Source organism: Sturnira hondurensis, unplaced genomic scaffold (genome assembly GCF_014824575.4).
Source record: "Sturnira hondurensis isolate 20B ecotype Veracruz unplaced genomic scaffold, ASM1482457v3 Scaffold0025400, whole genome shotgun sequence".
Lineage (NCBI taxonomy): Eukaryota > Metazoa > Chordata > Mammalia > Chiroptera > Phyllostomidae > Sturnira > Sturnira hondurensis.
The window spans coordinates 299,389-320,173 of NW_028098031.1; the positions used below are offsets into that span (position 1 = coordinate 299,389).

Consider the following 20,785-nt stretch of genomic DNA (forward strand, 5'->3'; position numbering starts at 1 on the left):
AGTTATTAACAACCACACCTAAAACAAAAGCAAACCAAGAGGACAGCTAGATCAGGAGTGGAACCATAGAAATGAAGAACACATGGAGGATTAGAAACAGGGGGGTGGGAGGAGGAGAAGGGGGGAGAAGGCACAGAAAATAGCATAGATGGTAGGTAGAAAATAGATAGGGGGGAGGGCGAGAATAGTGGGGGAAATATAGAATCTAAAGAACTTGAGACACGTGGTTATAAACTAAGGGGGGGGAATGGTGGGGGAGGGAGTGTGCGGGTGGAGGGGAATGAAGGGGGGGAATAGAACAACTGTAATGGTATAATCAATAAAATATATTTAAAAAATAAATAAATAAAGATCTGATTTTAACTTAATTACCATTTTTTGAAGAGTCTACCTCCAAGTATACTTACATTCTGAGATGCTAGGGTACTTCAGATTTGAACATATGAGTTTGGGGGATGCAATTAAGTGGCTTTCTTTCTTTGAGATACAATTAACATACCACAAAATGAATCACTTTAAAATGTACAATTTATAAGATTGTGCAATATTTACCAGTATCTAATTCCAGATCATTTTCATCCCCCCCCCCAAAGAAACGTCATGTCTTTTAGCAATCACTCTCCAGTCCCTCTCTACATCTATTTTCTGTTTCTACAGATTTGCCTACTGTGGACATTTTACATAAATTAAATAATTTAATATATGATTTATATGGTTTGGGGATTTGGTTTCCTTTATTTAATATAATGTTCTCAAAGTTCATATTGTAGCATGTGTCAGTACTTTATTATTTTTTATACTAAGTAATATTGCATTATGTGGATACACTACAGTTGATCAGTTACTTATCACTTGGGTTGTTTCTACTTTCTGGCTATTATAAATAATGCTGCTGTGAACATTCATGTGCATGTTTGTATGAAGATATGCTTTCACTTCTCATGGACATATCACTAGGAGTGAACTGCTGGATCATATGATAATGCTAATATTTTGAGGAGCTGTTGAACTTTTCCAAAGCAACTGGAGTATTTTATATTCTTATCAAAATGTAGAAGTGTTCTAGTGTCTCCACATTCTCCCCAAACTATTATTTTTCATAATCCAAATAAATTAACAAACAATACAGAGATAGACTTACAGATACAGAGAACATTTTGCCAGATGGGAGGGGGACAGGTGGAAAAGGTGAAGAAATTAAGAAGTACAAATGAAATTGGTAGTTACAGAAAACTTATGGTGACGTAAAGTGCAGCATAGGGAATATAATCAATAATATTCTAATAACTATGTATGGTGTCAGATGGGTACAAATTTATCAGGATGATCACTTAATACATTACATAAATATCTGACTACTATGTTGTACAACTGAAGCTAATACAATATTGTATGTTAATTATAATCAAAATATTTAAAAATGATTTAAAATAATAAAAACAAAAAATACAATGGCTCACATATTAGCATTAATTCAAACAGTGGCAGTAGACTGCAGTAGTAGTCATTGTATTCCTTAGTGCCAAGTATTCACAGAAAAAAGTATACCCACTTTAATTAAGAATGTTCTTGCTAAAGTACCAAATATTTAACTTTCTTAAATCTTCAATATAAATATGTCTTATTGTCTTCTTTGTGGTAAAATGGGACACACATATAAAGCACTTTTGCTGCCTGTTTAAGTGCCATGCTCATTTAAGGAAAGCATTTATGCAATTGTTTGAGTTGTGAACTGAATTTTTATTTTACAGAACACCATTTTCACCAAAAGAAATGTTGTTAGATTAATTACTGTTCTTTATGTTTCAACAATTGGGAAGATGGCATAAAACATTGAACCAGCACTTTCCAAATGCATGAAGTTAAAAAAATCATACATGGTAATACAGAGTCATAAAGTGAACTCCAGAGCATTGCCAGGATCCATTATAGAGAAGTAAGTAAAATTTCATTTTAGATGTCTGGAGAAAAACAAGATCATAAAGATATTTTCTTATGTGTGTTATTTATTTTTACCTTTCATATGTAGATTTATAATCTACTTTGTATTTCTTTGGGGTATAAATAAGGTATAGTCAAGATAAATTTTTTCTATGTAGCTCTCCAATTGACCTAAAAATATGTATTTAAAAAAATTCTTGCCTACCACACTGAAGAGTCATATTTGTCACAATTAAGCTAAATATAAATATTTCTCAATCCTGTACTCAGATGCATAGCCACCTTGATTATATTTGTGCTACCACCAAATTGCCTTTATTAATATAGCTTTATAATCAGTCTTAAAATCTAGTGATACTAAAACTTCAGTTTTGATCTGTTTCAAGATTTTGTCTATTTTTGGTCCTTTTCATGACCTTGGGCTCTCCTGTAAAACCCAGAAAAACACATAATATGTTTTTGGTTTGTGGTACCAAGAAGGAATTATATTCAGCAGAAAGTTTTAAAAATTGATCTTTTGTACCAAGTTTTAGCTTGTGGAACTTCAAACACCTCTTTGTGAAATGAGTATTGAACACCTACTTTGAACAAACTCCTCAGATAAAATGGCAAGTGTAGTTAATTCTGTCTCCAATGTGTAGTGGTCATAGATATTCAATAAAATCAAAGTGCTATAAATGATGCAATATAAAAATAGTAGTACATAGATACAGGCTGACAGGTGAAAGGGGCAGTGAAATTGAACATAAATGTCGAAGCACTAATTTCTTCACTTTACATAGCACATAACAAGTAGTAGAAACTCAAGAGAAAAGACTAAGGCTTATAAATTAACAGAGGTGGGGAAGGGAGGCATGCTGGGGTGAAAATGGAGACAATTATACTTGAACAACAATAAAAATGGTATCTTCTTAAAAAATGGTAGCAGCAATGGTATCTTCTTTTTTTTTTTTAAAAAAAAGGAGATTACATAAATCTTTTCAGGAAGCATTGAACATGTCCCAAGAAATACCTGTAGATACATGTCCATTTCAACATAAAAAAAACATACAAATAGTTGAACCTTTTTCTGCCCATCAAACTTAAAAGTTCATTATTAGAGAAATGTCACATACACACAGAGATATCAATCAATATTTTAGGTAGCATTTCTTCATGTGAGCAAAAAGCAAGGAATGCCCTTAAAGACCCATATTGTAATTAATATTTTCAGAGACAGAAAAAATGATAATTGTATTCATGAACAACATAAGATACTACTTAAAAGTAACATACAGAATAAGAACAAGCTTTAGGAAATTAAAATATGATAAACAGATACTAAACTTCAATAAAAATCTTAAAATACAAAATCAGGAAAATCTTCCAAAAAGTAGAATACAAAAAAGAAACCCAAAATGTAGAACAGAAATAAAAGTTATAACAATATTTAACTAACAGGAGTTCCGGGAGGTGGAAAACACAGCTAAAGCAAAATAAAAAATTTTAAAAACCCACAAAAATTTCTAAATTATTTCTTGATCTGAAGCACATCAATTTCTATATTTAAAAGTCTTAGCATGTACCTAGGCTAATGCATGGAAAATATTCTAGATCAAGAACACAGGGATAAAGAGAAGATGCTAAAATATCTCAGAATGAGAGAGTAAAAAAAGATGAACAACATTGTATCAAGGATTGGAGTATCATTAATTATTCCATTATAGAACTGGAAGGCACTTAGCAATTGGGAAATACAATAAAAATTCTGAGAGAATCCAAATTTCTGTGTACAAACAATCTATCAATTAACTGTGAGGGCAGGAAAAACAGATATTTTAAAACATTTAAGTACTCAACAATTTATTTCCTGGGCATTCTTTCTTAGGCACCTTTTGAAGGATCTGTTCCAGCATAAATTAGAAAATAAACTGAAACAAAGACTTGGCTTCAAAGTAGTAAAGAGAACAGCAAAGGAAAGACCCAAGGTTTTAAAGTAAACAGCTCATCTCAGAACCACTGAATAGAGAGTCTAGGAAGGAAATCTCTAGGAGAGGTGGTGGCAGGCAAATAGAATTGAAACAGCATTTGACATGTCTGAGCCCTAGGAAAAATACTACTATGGCAGATGTATGGGAGCACGTACCAATGGGAACACAGAAGACTAAACCAGAAAACAAGATAAATTATTACTGCCATAAAAATTAAAGAGTTGTCTTGTAAGGAAATTATTCATAGATCATTGTTTGGCTTGGCTTGGCTTAGTAAAGATCAAGAGGGTTCTGGAGACCATTATGCTAAGTGGAATCAGGTGGTGAAAGACAAATACCGTATGAACTCACCTATAAATGGAAACTACTCAATACAACAAACAAGCAAGCAAAATATAACCAGAGACATTGAAATTAAGAACAGAATGACAGTAACCAGAAGGGAGGTGGGAGGGAGCAATAGGGGGAAAAAGGGGAAGGATTTTCAGGAACAGATATAAAGGACACATGGACAAAAAACAAAGGGGGTTGATCAAAACAAACTTAGGATCAAAGGTGGGAAATGGGGATGGCTGAGGTCGGGGGGAGTGGTGGGAGGAAAACGAAGACAACTGTACTTGAACAACAATAAAAAGGAGTTAAAAGAACAAATCTGCTAGTATAAAAAGATAACTACTCACTGAATCCAAACTCATCCTCTCATAGCAATGCCAGCTGATGCACTGGTATAGTTGGGTTCCTAGAACACTCACCTAGCAAGGAAAGCTTGTACTACAACGGGGCATGCCCTCTAGAAGATAATTCTGGGTTTTTGGAGGTCCCTTCTCATATTACTTCTATAATTATAATTGTTGGTAATTAACTTAGAATTAACAAAAAATTGTTACATAATTCATAAGATCTCTACATTGCCTCACCCCCAGAGACTGAGGCAGAAAAAACACAGAAAGACTGGTATTTCAGAGATTCCCCTGAATCTTCTCTACATCGTGCTGCCCAAACTTAATGGATGACCCTTTGTTTATTTGAGTACATTCATGAAGTTCTGGTTATCAATCCCTGAGACTACAAAAAGATAGAGAGCTAAAATGCTTTCCCTAATAAAGGGAAATGGGTTTCTGGGGCAGCTGGAGCAAGAATGAATGATGTGCATCACGGAGAGATTTGAGGCAGGGCAGTGGGAGACCAGACAAGCCTGGCAGGGTTATGCAGAGAAAGTCAGCCAGGAAATATTCCTGGTGACAATGAAAGGCAGTAAGTCTTTTTTTAATACTTTATTTTTATTGCATTTTCCCCATTACCATTTATCTCCCTTATACCCTCTTCTGCCTCCAACCACCCCCTCTTCCATACCCTTAATCACCACACTGTTGTTTTAAGATCACAGTGATGTAACATCCAGTGTGAAAGTCCAGTCTTAGTGTAGCCAGCCATATACCCTTCTGTTAATGGCTAAAACTTTAATACAAGTCAACTATGCAACTTTCTTATGTGACTGATACTTTGCTAAAATCAGGGAAAAGAGGTTGTGTTCCCATTATTGATCAAGATGTAGTAGAGAACCAGAAGCCAGTCATAGCAGGTAAGCATAAGTGAGAATGAGATTTCAGAGAAGGCAAAAAATTGGAAGAAATGGTGACTGTCAGAAATATAAAGCTCCCAAGAATGCACAGAGATATAAGCTCTGCCAAGTCCCTCACGGTGCTTTATCATTTCTGTGCACTTGTCTGTAGGCTTCTCTGTGCTTCCATGTCTAACAGTCATTGTAGCACACTAGAAGGGGACTTCTAGACTCCTGGCAGGACTCCCTTCACTGTGAGAGCCTTGCCCTCACACAGGGAGAGCTGGATGCCCTGGGCACTTCTGTGTCCCTATAACGGCCCTTCACCAATAACTGACTGGCACAGCAGAATGAACATTAAAACTTAAGCAAATTTATAATCTAGAGTTCTGTTTAGGACAAGACAAAGTTATTCTCTGTAGGACTTTGCCTGATTGTTCTGCTAGGCTACTTCTCTGCCCTGTTCTGCTCACCCTACCTACTTTCCCATTTCTCTTGGAACACTTCCTTTAATAAAATAGTTGTGTACATAAATCTTCTTCTCAGTGTCTGCTTCTGGGGAATCTGGTTTAAGAGAGACACTAAAGCCATTTTAATTGAAATATTTGAAAAGTGATTAGATTATATTGGAAGACTTGGGCATGGACAAGAGGAGTGTTTGGGTTGAGTCTAGATCAGGCTTTCGAAGAATCTAAAACTGTTTATTGTTGGATGGAAGGAAAGTTGAACGAAGAACAAGTATACCTTAAATAAGAAGAGAAAAGTGAGAAGTTTTTCCAGACAAATACTGATGAACAAATAGGAAGAGAAAGGCAAAGACTTAGAGGAAGGTGCTATATTTGACCTGGGCATTGAAAGATGAATAACCAGTGAAAATGTAGGGTAAAGACACCTCAGACAAGGCACGAGTATGTATATTCAAGGACCAAATATTCCCCCAAATGTGGTAAAGGAGAAAACAACATTAACCAGAGGAGCATTTATATAGGACCCTAATATTTCACAGGAATCAAAGTGGAAACAAAGACACTGGATCTTTCACAGGTAATTATTTATTTCTGCCATTCCACCAAATCCACAAGAGCAGAAGCTTAATATGAGATAAGATATAAATTATCAATAGTTCCACATTATTGGTGTCACTAAGAGTCTCCTGAAACAGGTGATCTTTTCAGTAAATAATAGTATTTAAGAAATAGTAGAGTTACTAATAAGAAAAATGTACTTAATACTTTATTTGGAGGGGGTCTAGGGTGTGGAATGAGTGAGGGGTAATGGATGCAATGATTTCTAGCTGATGATCCTTTTCAAGTCTTGCTCCTGTTTGAGTCGCTTAATTTCCAGAGACAGTTTATACACTTCCAGGGCCATTTTCACATCCTCTGGGTTTGGGAGACACTGCAAGAGTTTGCTGCCTTCTACCACTTGTTCACAGCCATTATGGACTTCCTAAAAGAGATAAAAGGATGGATTTTGAGAGGCTGCTCTCCAAACTGTAAAGGTAGGAGAGTCTTTCAGGATGCCTCAGTGATGACAGCAAAATTGGAGTATTGTGACCCTCCCCAGGACTGATATAAAAAATCCGAGATACTTTGTGTCTCAGCAAAATGTTCATCCTAGGATCCAGACCAATGTGCTGCCAAAGACACCCGGGGGCATCTTTTGGGAAAACTGAAGGGAGGTATTGATGGCTATACAAAAGCTTAGCACTTATGATAGAAAATACAGGGCTGGAGCCATGTTACCTGGATCTTTGTTACTCTTCCCTCTTATCTAAGGACTTTGGTTTTGTTTTTTTTTTGCTATTAAATGAGATAATGGGAAATTGTCTTAATCAACTCACCAAGTGCTTTGAGGATGAAATTACTGATTCCAAAGTGATATAAACAACAGAGAAATGAGTCCTGATGGAAGTCAGATCTCATCAGTGTTGGTTGGGACAGTGCTCTTGAGCAGGCTACCATTTTCAGAATGTGATATAATAGCCTGAAGTGTGTGCCACTTACCCACTTACATGTGGGCACCTCTGGGTACCAGGTTCTGTTTTCTGAGCAGGTGATACTTTGATTGTTGACAATACCATAGCCAGTGTCACACTGGATGGTGACATTTTCAAGCTCAATGTACAGATTCTTATCCACAGACAGATTTCCATTTTCTATCTCTGGTTTCAGACACAAAGCTGTTATGGAAACACAATTTTGATCATCTTGTGATTCTCAGATTAAGATTTTACAATAGTAGAAAATACTGAGGGTTGAAAAACACTGATAATAAATTAGACCTACATGATGAAAGTTGTTTTTTGCTTCTACTCTATTATTGTAACAATAAAATTAATAATAATAATTTACATACTACTATCAACATAAAACACTATTATAACACTATTATTACCTCCATTTTGTTAGAGAGGAAAATTAGGTACAGATAGTTTATGTGACTTGACTAAGGTTGAATAGCTTTTAGGTGGCAAATTATGATATAAACCTAAGTATTATGGTCCTATAATCTGAGTTTTCAAAGTTACTATATCTCAAAACCTTACTTACTCTTTGCATAATTCTAAGCACATAATTTTAATTTGCATACCCTTAACATCTTCCTATATTAAATAAAGACAATGGAGAGGAATGAGCCTCTTCAGTTGCTATGCACAGTGAGATTAAAAAAATTAGAGGCAATCTTAACCTTAGTGGTCAACCAGAAATTTTTAATCAGGTCAACTTTATAATGTGAAGGTGGTTGTGGAAGCAGAAACATACATACACGGGCACTTGAATTATAACAAAGGTAGCACTGCAGAGGAGTGTGGACACTATGGTCCATTTAATAAGTTGTACAGGATTCATTGATTATTCACTGGGGAAAAACAAATGTTGACTTCTACTTTTTACCATGAATCTAGAGAAATATTCCAAGTTCATTGGTTGTATGAATGTGAAAGGTAAAATAATAAAGGTCTGGGAGGTAACACAGGTGAATATATTTTTGTGACCTTGTTGTAGGCAAATATTTCTTAAACCAGACACAAAAAGCTCCAATGTTGAGAAAAAGATCAATAAATCAAACTAAGTTGAAATGTAGAACTTCTGTTTATCAAAACTAGAACACTTATATACTACTGGTAGAAATGTAAATTGTTGTAACCACTTATGAACAAGATTTAGTATCATCTACTAAAATGAATAAGTGCATACTCTATGAAATGGTAATTCTACACCTAAGTTTATTCCTATCAGGGATGTTGACAAATTTGTACCAAGAAATATGCATATAAGAGCATTATTCATAATAGCCTAAAACATTAAAAAGTTCAAACTTTTATAAGACACATAAAATATGCTATATTTGTCCAAAGGAATAAATGAAAATGAATAAACTATCACTACATATAAGAACATAGATGCTTTTCTAAAATATGATGTTAAGGAAAGAAGCCAGGCACAATAGAGTATGTAAGTGCTTTTCTTTATATGAAGTTAAAAGGTTGGCAAAATTAATCTACGGTGTTGGAATAGAGACCTCCTTTGAGGAGTAAATGGAAGAGGACATGTGGAACATTTCTAGGGTGTTGATAATGGCAGTACTTCTTGACATGAGTGATAGTTTCATGGGTCAACTCACTTTATGATAATGATTGACCTGTACACCTAGAATTTGTGCACAGTTCTGTAGTATGTTACATTTAAATTAAAAATTTTATTAAAACAAAGCAACAGTGGCCCTATAGATTACCTTTGAAAACATGCCTGCTAGTACCAGTGAGATTAACTGGGTGATAAGTTCACACTTTAAAAATATTCTACTATGTGCATGTATTAACATTAATTATATGAAATGAATAAATAAATAAAATACAAAATTCTAAGTGATGCTTCTGGCTGCAGGGAGACACTACTACAACTTTCCTGTAGGTTCTATCTCCTTAGCAAGAGCAATCAGTAAAGTTGAAGTTACCTTTACATTTAGGGGCTGGAGATGACCATTGTGAATTTCTACAGGTGATTTTGCGGTCTCCAACCAGAACGTATCCTTCATCACATTCATAGAGCACCACAGTTGTAAAGGAAAAGAAAGAACTCGCTTCGTGATGAGATCCATGGGCAATACTAGGAGGGCTACTGCAATCTTGAATGGTGAGAGAAAAAGGTGGAAGAGAATGAGCTAGAGTTTAATTTAATTAACAATTCAGATTGAGGGACTCCTCTCATTTGACAGAACTAAGTCATTAAATTATAATGCTGAGGTGTATTTCATCTTCTTGACAAAATTACTGGGAATGGCCCTGACTGGTATAGCTCAGTGGATTGAGCGTGGGCCTGCGAACCAGAGAATCACGATTCAATTCCCAGTCAGGGCACATGCCTGGGTTCCAGGCCAGGTCCCAGCGGGGGATGCATGAGAGGCAACCATACACTGATATTTCTCTCCCTCTTTCCTTCCCTTCCCCTCTAAGGATAAATAAATAAAATCTTAAAAAAAATTACTGGGAATGAGTTGTTCAATTCTTTACCACTGTGTTAATCATTTTATGATTTTTGGTGAAATGATTTTATGAAACCATTTTATAATCATTTATAACCATTTAACCCTCACACTCATGCTTTGAGACAGTATTATCATCATGTCCATTCTAGAGAAAAGGAAACACAACATTAAAAGAATAAAATATTCTACATAAGTGCCAGTGACATGGATAAAACTTAGGGATTAGAGCAGTATTCTTCTTGGTACTTTCAATGTCAAGTAATACCCCATAATTAAAGAAGTAAGTGTCTCAGAACCAGTTTAAGTTAATTTTTTTGAAGAATAATAGTTGGAGAAGTATTTTTATAAAGCTTTTTATATCCTGTGAACACTACCCCGGGCCCCAGATGAGGCTGATGTGTGGGTGTGTTTCTCCCTCACATTTTCATGTTGTGAAAGCCTGATAATGTTTCTTTTCAGTTTGGAGGAAACACTAGACAAGCTGTCTGGTGGCTCTTATGATAAGAGCAAAGGACAGATTGTTGCTGCTTTGAGAATGATCTGTATTCCTGACATTATTCAGAATAGAGCATGAGTAAGGACTTCCCGTGGTTTAGAGCTGGGTTGCTTTTAGAAAGACAACCAGGGTGGAGTTGTCTTCAGGCCTATCCCAAGGACCACCAAAAATGAGAAGAAGGCCTCAGTTAAAAAGAAAAAAAAAAGCTCTAGGAGTCACCAGATATCTAAGAGAAAGGAAAGAGTAAAAGAGTAAGTGGTCAACCAGAATCAGAGATGGATTTGACCATATCCCAAGAATTGCAGTTAGCACATCCTCAGTGATGACGAAGTACCCCAAAACACAAACAAACTCATAGGAGAGAGAACAAGCTTTAAACACTTGTAGAGCCAAGAATCAGCTCAGGGCAAACACTATTTATCTTATTTCTGCTCCTCCCAAAGTTTCCACTCTGGGAGGTTCAGAAAGCATAGTAAGAGCAATTCCAAGGTAAGTTCTGCTTAATTCACCTGTATATAAGTCAACAACTTCCATGTAGCCTTTTCTGACACACAAATTAAGTACCTTCATAGAAATATAAAAAATAACTTAATTTTTTTGAATAAACATATATATGAAGTTCTGTACTAGGCTTTTCAGGTAATATTAAGGGCCATACTTGCAATGTACTTAGAAAGGTAAGATAGAGCTATTTAAATAGTTATACCACAACACCAGCCACACAAGTTCCAAAGAGTAGGACAGAAAGAGTTCTATGGGGGTATTGGGGATGGCATCCAGGAATAAGTTGGAGAAACATCTCGAAGGATGGGTGGAAGTCGAGTAGCTGATGAGATAGTAGAGACAGATCAATATTGAAGCAATGAACAAAGTCTCTGGAATCAGAAGATTGTTACTGAGAAGTAAAGGGGAAGCAGAGTCAGAAAGGGAGATATAGGCCAAAGTTGACAGACATTACATGCCATTTCAGAGGGATGAGGCCAGAGGTAATAGGAAGAACCAAAGAAAAAGAGACAATGAGGTGGAAATATGAAGACATAATTGAAAGACATTAATAAACTTGATAAGGCCTCTTTCTGCTACCTCAGACTCTAAGAGAGGACACCTCAGAGACAGCGTTGGAGACCTAAAAATTCCAAGCAGAACATTCTTTATATACTAATTCTATAACCTAAGCTAGTACAGTTCTGCATTTGATGTGAAAAGTCACCTTCTAAATAGAAATTCTTCCTTAATAAACCCATGCTTTCCCCCTTATCACTCTCACTAATAGAGAAGGCATGACTTCCTCACTTTTAAATCATCTGCTAGCCCACATAAGAGCATTTATTTCAGCTATTATTTTAGAGTCAGGATTTTCCCCTCTAAGCTATTCTAAATCCTAAATTTATATGCCATAATACCTGTTTTCAGGAAATAAGCATAAAAATTTTTTATTATGACAATTAGTTTTCTCGTGTAAATTATGTTAGCTAGCACAAGAGAAAAATAGTTTGCTTAAAGGTCATTTCCATTTAAAAAATATAACAACAAACTAATTTTTATAATAACAGATCTTCAACCAGTTCTGGTTAAGTTCTCCCAAACCCTTTTATTTTCTCCTTTGTTTGTAAAAATTTGTCTACATTTCAATAACAATACTTTACATTGATATAATGGCTTACAGTTTTCAAAGTGTCCTATATGTTACTCTAAAAAATTTACTGTTTGTGATAGCAGACAATAACTTTGCTTTACTGATTTTTTCCCAATCAATCACTAATTAAGATTATAGATGGCATAATTAATCCATATGAAAAATAAATATGCTTTAAGCATTCTGGAGCATTTAAATGTAGGAAATTGATTTGAAAATTAATGGTTATTTCTTGCTGAAGCAGCCTCACAAGGATTTTTACCTATCAACACAAATTATTCTAGACATAATAGCCTCTATCTAGAACTTCTTTTTTATTTTAAAATATTCATTTTTATTAATAACATAGTTCATTGTACTCTTTCAAAAAGGTTATATACCTCATACCTGTAAGAATGACTATCATCAATAAATCAACAAAGTGCTGATGAGGATGTAGAGAAAGGGGAGTCCTTGTGTGCTGTTGGTGAGAATGCAAAGTGGTACAGCCACTGTGGAAAGCAGTATGAAGATACCTCAAAAATTAAAAATAGATCTGCCTTTTGACCCAGTGATCCCACTTCTGGAAATATATCCAAAGGAGCCCAAAACACTAATTCAAAAGAACACAAGTAACCCTATGTTCATTGCAGCATTATTTACAATCACCAAGATACAGAAGCAGCCAAAGTGTCCATCAGTAGATGAGTGGCTAAAACAACTATGGAACATTTACACAGTGGAATACTATTCAGCTGTAAAAAAGAAAAAATTATCCTTTGTGACAGTATGGATGGATCTGGAGAACATTATGCTAAGTGAAATAAGCCAATTAGAGAAAGACAAATACCATATAAGTTCACTCATATGTAGAATCTAATGAACAAACTGAACTAACAAGGAAACCAGAGACAGACTCATAGAGAGCAGAATGATAGCTAGAGGGAGGGGGAAGGTTAGGGGGTGGAGAGATGGAGCAAAAAGGAAAGGACTCATAAACATTGACAACAGTGTGGTGATTGAAGGGGAAGAGGGATGTAAGGGGACTAAATAGTAATGGAAAAAATACAACAAAAATTTAAATAATAAAAATAAAGGATTATACCTTACCACCATTTGATTACATTCGATGAATTATTGATTGGTATTGTTCTCTATATCTTAGAGAAACTACCTCCTTTACCCCATAACCACTGTACTTACCACACAGACCAGAGGAGCACAGCAGTAAGGTCAAGATGCCAAGAGAGTACAGGGCTTGGAGAATGCTCTGCAACTTGGGGGACATGGTGGAGAATTTCAGGGGTGCTGCTGTGGGACTCAGCACTCTCAGACACCTTGAATAAAGATGAAGTAAATTTCAATAAGGGTTGAAATGATTCCTAAGCCAAGCCACTCAGCCTTGGCAAAGTTCCCAGCACTGCGTCTCTAAAGAGGAGGGGCTGTGGGAGTGACTAGAAGACCAGGTGTTATGCACAGATCTGTCAGGCCAAGCTGATAAGGTTCTCTTCTTGGGAAGAAAAGTCTTGGGCCCTCTGGGGTTCTGTACAAATTTACTATTGTAAAGCCGGGACTTTGTTGCTGTTCAAATGGCACATGTAATAAGTTTCTTTCTGGATATACACATAATTCCTCTCTGAGTAAACAAAGGTAAAAGGTACAAGGATTGCAGGGCCTGCTGCACAGGTTATGTGGTAGGCTCTCCAGGAATGACAAATCATAGCATGAAAGAAAATAAAATGTCTGAAAAACAGTACTTGTCCAGAAAAATGTTTCTTTAATTTGGAGGTATGAATCACTCATAGAATAAATTTTTTAATCTAGAAAATTGAATTTCCTTTTAGTTAGCCTATGGTCTAGTCAAAAGAGACTAATATGAATTTGCAAGTGTAAAAATTCTCCAAAATCCAGTCCAAACAATAATTATTCTTATAATAGAACTTCTTTACTCTACTTTCTGGGTTTGCTGATGTACGTAAAACACCAAATGATTCACTCTATGAAACTATTCTAGTGTGGGAATTATTCTTATTTGTATTTGTACAGAAAAAGAATACACTGAAAGTTAAATATTAGGGTGTGATAAATAAAGAAGAAAGGAAGATTTTGTGTGACTTTTCAAATATCTGGATGATGCTAAGAGACAAATGAATGGAAGGCACATTTGTTCTTCATGAATTGTTAACCCCAAGACTAAGTTTCTCTTAAATATCCGAGACACCCTGAGTGTTCATCCATATAATTTCCTAAATTGTCTATTTAAGTGGTACAAATGAAACTACTAATGTGAATTCTATATCTTGCCCACCAACTGTGGATATCTGTGTTTCAATACGTGTTTAGAACAAAAGGGTAAGCTCTGGAAGTTGTCCTAACATGATCTTCACTACTCAACTGAAGTGGAATGACTGCTACATACCAGTAATAACCAAAATACTTGTCTCTCAAAAACAAATAAGAAGACTTACCAAATATAACCGAGTGAAATTCTTTGGAATACTGAGGAAATCACAATTAAATTTCAACTTCCTAGAGCGAAAAGAAAGCAAATTAGTCCACTAAATGGTTATTTCCTTTAAAAAAAGAAACTACCATAGGAGAATTTAACGTATTAACCAAAAGTCTTCTTTTAATCTTTTATCATGTAGTGTAGCAGAACTTCACATAAATTATCACAATTAATCTTCAAGAAAAACCCTGTGGCATAGCTCTTACCATCCTCATTGCATATGTATGAGGATACAGGTTTATATGGATTAAGTAAACTGCCCTCAAACCTCTCAGACAATTGTGGCTAAGGCAAATTCTGAACCCAAGACTGATTTTAAAATACAAGCTTTTTCTTCATACCAAAATATTTTCCAATTTTTGGCCAATATTGGCTTCCTGTCAGGACAATAAACCAGCCATTTGGGGCTAAATCAACACTATTTGGCTTTATCTCATGGTATACCCACCTGCAGATGTTTCTGGTGCTACTGTCAATGGCATAGACCTGTGATCTTCTCCAGATATTGTACTACAATGACAGGAGCCTCTTCATTCTAATGTGCTTCAGAAGTTACACCTTGTCCTGTACAGCAGCCAATGCTCAACTAATTTTGGGATAGAAAAGTCCCCATTCCTTGCCTCAAATCTGGATGATTCTGTGGTGCATTTTACTCTCAAGAGTTCACTATTGATCAGTGAAGTTTACACTAGCTTGCTCAGCTTTTTCCTCCTCTGCTGTGCCGCTTGATTCTCTTTTTCCTAAAGAGCACACCATCAAAAATTTACATACCCCTGAATCCCTTCTGGAAAAAAACAATTGAAGACAGTTTGTACCACAAGTGGACCTAGAAAGCAAACTCTAAGAATGGGATTCTAGGATTGGATCACCCACCAGCCAACTGGCAATCATGATGACTCCATCAGTGGTAGTAGGTAAAGTATTGATAGTTCTGGCTTGCTGTAGCATTGCAGCTATGAACATTTTTCACCTGGTAAGCTGTCGTGGGACATGGATACAAGGAGATGCATTGTCTTGTTTAATATCTCTGACATTTGAGAGGAGCAGTAGAAACAGCAATAATTGTTGTGAAATTGGGTGACTTAGTGTCATTAATACAGGCTCAGTGCCCCTTAGCTGAAAATGAAAAAGCAAGGCAATTACTCACAATTCAGATCTAAGTGTGAAAGCCAGAAGGCCTCCCTGTCAGTATCTCAGGTAGCCAGGTAGCTATTCATGCTAATAGTCAGGCTTAGAATAAAATCATAAAATAAGAGTAGAACTTTAGTAAGGGATGAACTCTTAGCCCCAACACATCTTCTACTAAAAGACAGGGCCCTATGGAAGGAGTGGTGCCTTTAGACTTCACATGAGGATATCTGAATAGATGCACTATAGTACCTTGAACCCCAGATTCCCCTGTACCCAAAAAGTCTATATAATTGGCTCACTCCCCTTTGTTATAAGATAGTGCCCTTGTTACTTGAAGACCATGAAAAGGAATCAAATGGGTCAAATATCTTATGAAGACATAATTGCTCACATCAAGATCTGCTCAGACCTCCCCTCCAGCCATCAGATAAATACCTGTAGTCATTTCTGGGTATGAACTGACTAAGCATGTGCCAGACATGCTAGGGGAAGAGAGGGCTCACATGCAGGATGTGGGGGATCTGCTTAGCATGAGTTAGGAGCCAGGAGAGTGTTCCTAGAAGGGGATCTTTAAGCTGAGTAATGAAGAGTGTCAGTATGGGCACCCACTCCCTCTAATAATCCTCTGGTAAGTGACATAGCAGTCAGTTTTGATATGTTTTTGTGATGCTTTTGGAAATTTAAGAAAAATAATGGTTAATGTTAAATGGTGGAGAGATGCCAGAATTGCTGTGGCAGGCTAAAGAAGTGATCCAAAGCTCAGAGAAGTGGAAAGAGTAATCCATTTTATAAAACCAGAAGGCCCACCAGCTATTTTCTCGACAAGAAGCCTGAGGACGTACCATTTATCAGGGCAATAAGGAATGTACCAGTGAGAGGGACCGATATTACAGAGAAACTCAGTTGTGGCTGGCTCTCTACATGTTATGACTGCCTAGTAGCAGTGGGGCTTATAGAGTCCCAGGAGAACAGAGCTAAGTGGCAGTACTTAACCTTCAAAATTACTGGAGGACCAGGACTAGGGTGATATAAGATATATGTTTAGGATGCAAAGTTAAAGAAGGACTCATTCTCAGAGTTGTGCAAGTACTTACCCTGAGAGTAAGTGCCTCCTTAAGAGTGAGGCATATAGGGCAGCAGGGTGCGAGTGCAGCCACGGGAGAGGAAGTCCTGCCCTGAAGGAACATGTGAAGAGGGTTAATAGACTATGGTGTTTCTTAGGGTAAGGGTCAGCGAACATGGGTATTGCTTGATATATAATCAAAAGACACCAAGAATAAATTATCCAAAGACTGAGGTCACTCCAATAGGAAGTCATGGTCTCTTGCTCAGTTACTTCTTTTTTTCTTGGCAATTTTTTCACTAGTTCTTACATGGAAAGTAAGGACAAAGCCTCATGAGGAAGGATTGTGCAATACCACATTAAGTTTGCAGGAGAGTAATTCTCTAGTTTTGCCCCAAATAAGTCTTCAGTAACTTACCTCAGTAATTGTGCCCTAGAATCTTCAAGATTTGTTAGGTCTGAGCCCCAGGAACATGATTAAAACAGGAGCTACAGTGGGTAGGCAGTCGTGGTTATTTCCCAGGGACCCACGGTGTTTATAGACCCAATAAGCAGTTGTTTCTGTGTTGCTCAAGTATGTAGCATTTTGTATGGCTCTCCTGTTAGCTCTCTGACCTTTGGAATGAGAGCTATCAAAGTGATAAAACCTACATATGAAAAAGCCCGCAAATTATAGCACTGAATGCTTTGCCTTATCAATTAGTGATCAAAGCAGAGGTATCTACTGTCATCATTTCTATTCAGCAATATACTGGCATACTGGAGGTTCCAACTAGTGCAAATAAAGCAAGAAAAATAAGTAAAAGGCATATAGTTTGGACATCTTACCTTACTAACTTTTAATTAGTATGAAGTTTTCATTTTGGGTAATTTTATATACCCTATCATTTTCAGTACATAGGGTAAACAAACCTTTTAAGGAAATACAAAGATTAACTCATCATAAAGGAAGGAGAAACATTCCACTTAAAGCAAGAAGGTGAATATAAATATTCTACTTTCTAGAAATGGGTGCAATCATTTCAAGAAAGAAAGTAGATTTTGCTCTGATTACTGACAATTTGAAGCAATGTTTCCACGGAAATAGGCTAAGGGGCTTAGGCAGAAGCAGAGGACAGTTATCACTTCACCTTTTATGGTGAAAATTCAAATTAATAAAGAAGCAGGTAAAAGACTGGAGGATTCATACCTGACAAAACTGGTCAGCAACAGAGAAGACAGCAATAGATGCTGATATTTAGGGAGTCCTCTGAATTTGTTAGGGTATAAGCTAAGATGTGGGAGCAAAAGCAAAAGTTTATATTTCATTCATGCAAAGGTTCAGAGGCAGAAGCATATTCAGGTTGGTCAGCATCTCTGTTCAGTAAGGTCATCCAGGGGCAGGTCACTTCCTCCTTGCTGCTCCAACATCCCCTAGAGTGTTGTTCTCATCAGCATTGTAGAAGCTGGTGTGTCAGCAGCCAGTCAGCATTTTAGTAGTAATGTGACAAAGGGGAAGTAGAAGTTAAGCAGCTTCCTTTTTAGAAATGTGACTAGGAAACTGCACCAAGGAAGGCTGTAACTGATATTTAAAGGGGTAGGAGTAGTTCTACTACTTAAAGCAAAAAGGGGAAAATGGATACAGGGAAACAATTAGCATCTGGTACAACCCCAAATAAGAAAAAAATTGCTCACTGTTCAAGCTGCCAGTGTACATAGAACTTATATCATTTTATGTTAGTCTCACCTTAAAAAAATGTATAAATGCCCAGCCAGATAGCTCAGTTGGTTAGAGCATTGTCCAGATATGCCAAGGTTGTGGGTTCTATCTCCAGTCAGGACGCAAACAAGAAGCAACTAGTGAATGCATAAATAAGTGGAATAACAAATTCATGTCTCTCTCTCTCCCTACCTCTCTCTCTAAAATCAACAAATTTAAAAATTTAAATAAATTTAAACATAGAATTATCATGAACAGATTATAGAGAGAAGAATAGAGTTCATGAAAGACAATTATTAATATTCTCTGAGATATATGAGTAAGCATTATATCAGTAACGTATGTAATACTTTTTTAAATGAAGAGAACTTTTTTAATTAATAAAAATGTTTAACTTTGTAGTTAAAATACAAAGTTGGTGATATTATGCTACCTGATATCAAACTATACTATAAGGCTATAGTAATCCAAATAGCATGGTACTAGAATAAAGAGATACATGGATCAGTGGAACAGAATAAAGAGCACAGAAAGCCATACCTATATGGTTAATTAGTATCTGACAAAGGAAACAAGAATACACAATGGGGTAAAAATACAACTCAAAAAATAGTATTGAGAAACATTGGACAGATACACACAAAAAATAAAACTAGACCACTATTTTATAGCATATACAAGAATAAACTCAAAATGGATGCAAGACTTTAATGTAAGACTTGAAATTATAAAACTCTTAAAAGTAGACATAGGACATAAACTCTGTTGTTTATCTCAGCAATATTTTTTCCAGTATATATCCTTGAACAAGGAAAAGAAACAAACAAAAAGTAAACAAATGGGACAACATCATATTAAAATGTTTTTGCACAAAAAAGGAAACTATTGATAAAAAGAAGACAATGTACTAAATGAGAGAAGATATTTAACTGTGATACACCTGAAAAGGGGTTAATATCCAAAATGCATAAAGAACTCATACAAGTCAAAATTTTAAAAAATCTAATTTAAAAAAAAGACAGAGGACCTGAAATAGACAATCCTCCAAAGAGGGTATACAAATAAGTAGCCAAAAGACAAATGAAAAGATGCTCATTGAAACCAATCATCAAAGAAATGCAAATTAAAACCACAATGAGATATAACCTCACACTGGTCAGAATGGCTATCCTCAAAAAATCAACAAACAACAAGTGCTAGTGAGGATGTGGAGAAAAGGAAACCATTTTGCACTGTTGGTGGGAATGCAAATTGGTGCAGTTACTATGAAAAACAGAATGTGGTTTCCTCAAAACATAAAAAATAGAACTGCATTATAGTTCAGTGATTCTACTTCTATGTATTGGAAGAAACCCAAAACACCCTATGCTCATTGCAGCAATAGCTAAGATATGAAAGAACCCAAGTGCCCATCAATACACAAGTAAATAAAAAAGCAGTGGTACTTATACACAATTGTATATTACTTGACCATAAAAAAAATGAAATCTTACAATTTGCAACAGCATGGATGGACCTAGAAGCTATTATGCTAAGTGAAATAAGTCAGCCAAATAAAGAAAAATACTATATGGTTTCACTTATATGAAGAATCTAAAACACAAAGTAAATAAACAAACAACACACAGAGACACATACATACAGAGAACAAACCAATGGTTGCTGGAGAGGTGGGAGGTTGGGCAACTAGGTGAAAAAGGCAAAGAGATTAAGAGGTACAAATTGGTAGTTACAAAACAGCCACAGGGATATAAAGTACACCATAGGAAATATAAACAATAATATTGTAATAATAAATATGGTGCCAGGTGGGTGCTTGAAATACCAGGGAATCACTTTGTAAATCATGGTTGTCTAACCACTGTGCAATCCAGTAGAAACTAATATATAATAATATTAAATGTCAACTGTAATTGAAAATAAAATTTAACCCCCCCCAAAATAAATTTGATTCCATAATTAGTTATATTTGTATATTAACAATTGACTCAGGTTTAAAGTTGAAAAAATTTCTGGCATTTTTTGCAGAAAAATATTTTAATAAAGTTAGCTCTACAATAAATTTATGTAAAGTAAAATATTCCTCCTTGGCTTGATCTATTAAAATTGCATATATTCAACAAAACTTTTAGGCTCAGAGATGTCAAAAAATTTTACAAGTCAGTAACCACATACAAATGTTAAAAATAAATAAATCTAAATGCACCAATCTACTAATATAAGTCCCAACACCAATGGTGAGTGCAAAAAGTCAAGTTAGATAATGTAAATATGACATACTATTTATGTAAATTATAAAAAGTATACAA

General features: G+C 35.7%; 1 protein-coding gene across 1 annotated transcript; it reads right to left on the reverse strand.

Moving 5' to 3' along the window:
- Positions 1-6,680: 6,680 nt before the first annotated feature.
- LOC118982571 (apolipoprotein R-like) lies at positions 6,681-13,476 on the reverse strand. Its single transcript, XM_037039706.1, has 4 exons — positions 13,278-13,476; positions 9,433-9,603; positions 7,479-7,654; positions 6,681-6,921 (listed from the first exon to the last, which is right to left on the reverse strand). The coding sequence occupies exons 1-4, from the start codon at positions 13,360-13,362 to the stop codon at positions 6,763-6,765; spliced, it is 591 nt and encodes a 196-aa protein (XP_036895601.1). The 5' UTR covers positions 13,363-13,476; the 3' UTR covers positions 6,681-6,762.
- Positions 13,477-20,785: the final 7,309 nt, after the last annotated feature.

Excerpts from the sequence above, each read along its gene's own strand:
- LOC118982571 (XM_037039706.1), bottom strand. The coding sequence starts at position 13,362 with ATGTCCCCCAAGTTGCAGAGCATTCTCCAAGCCCTGTACTCTCTTGGC. Across the intron at positions 9,604-13,277 it reads GTGCTCCTCTGGTCTGTGTG|ATTGCAGTAGCCCTCCTAGT; the intron begins GTAAGTACAGTG and ends TCACCATTCAAG. Across the intron at positions 6,922-7,478 it reads AGGTGCCCACATGTAAGTGG|GAAGTCCATAATGGCTGTGA; the intron begins GTAAGTGGCACA and ends TATCTCTTTTAG.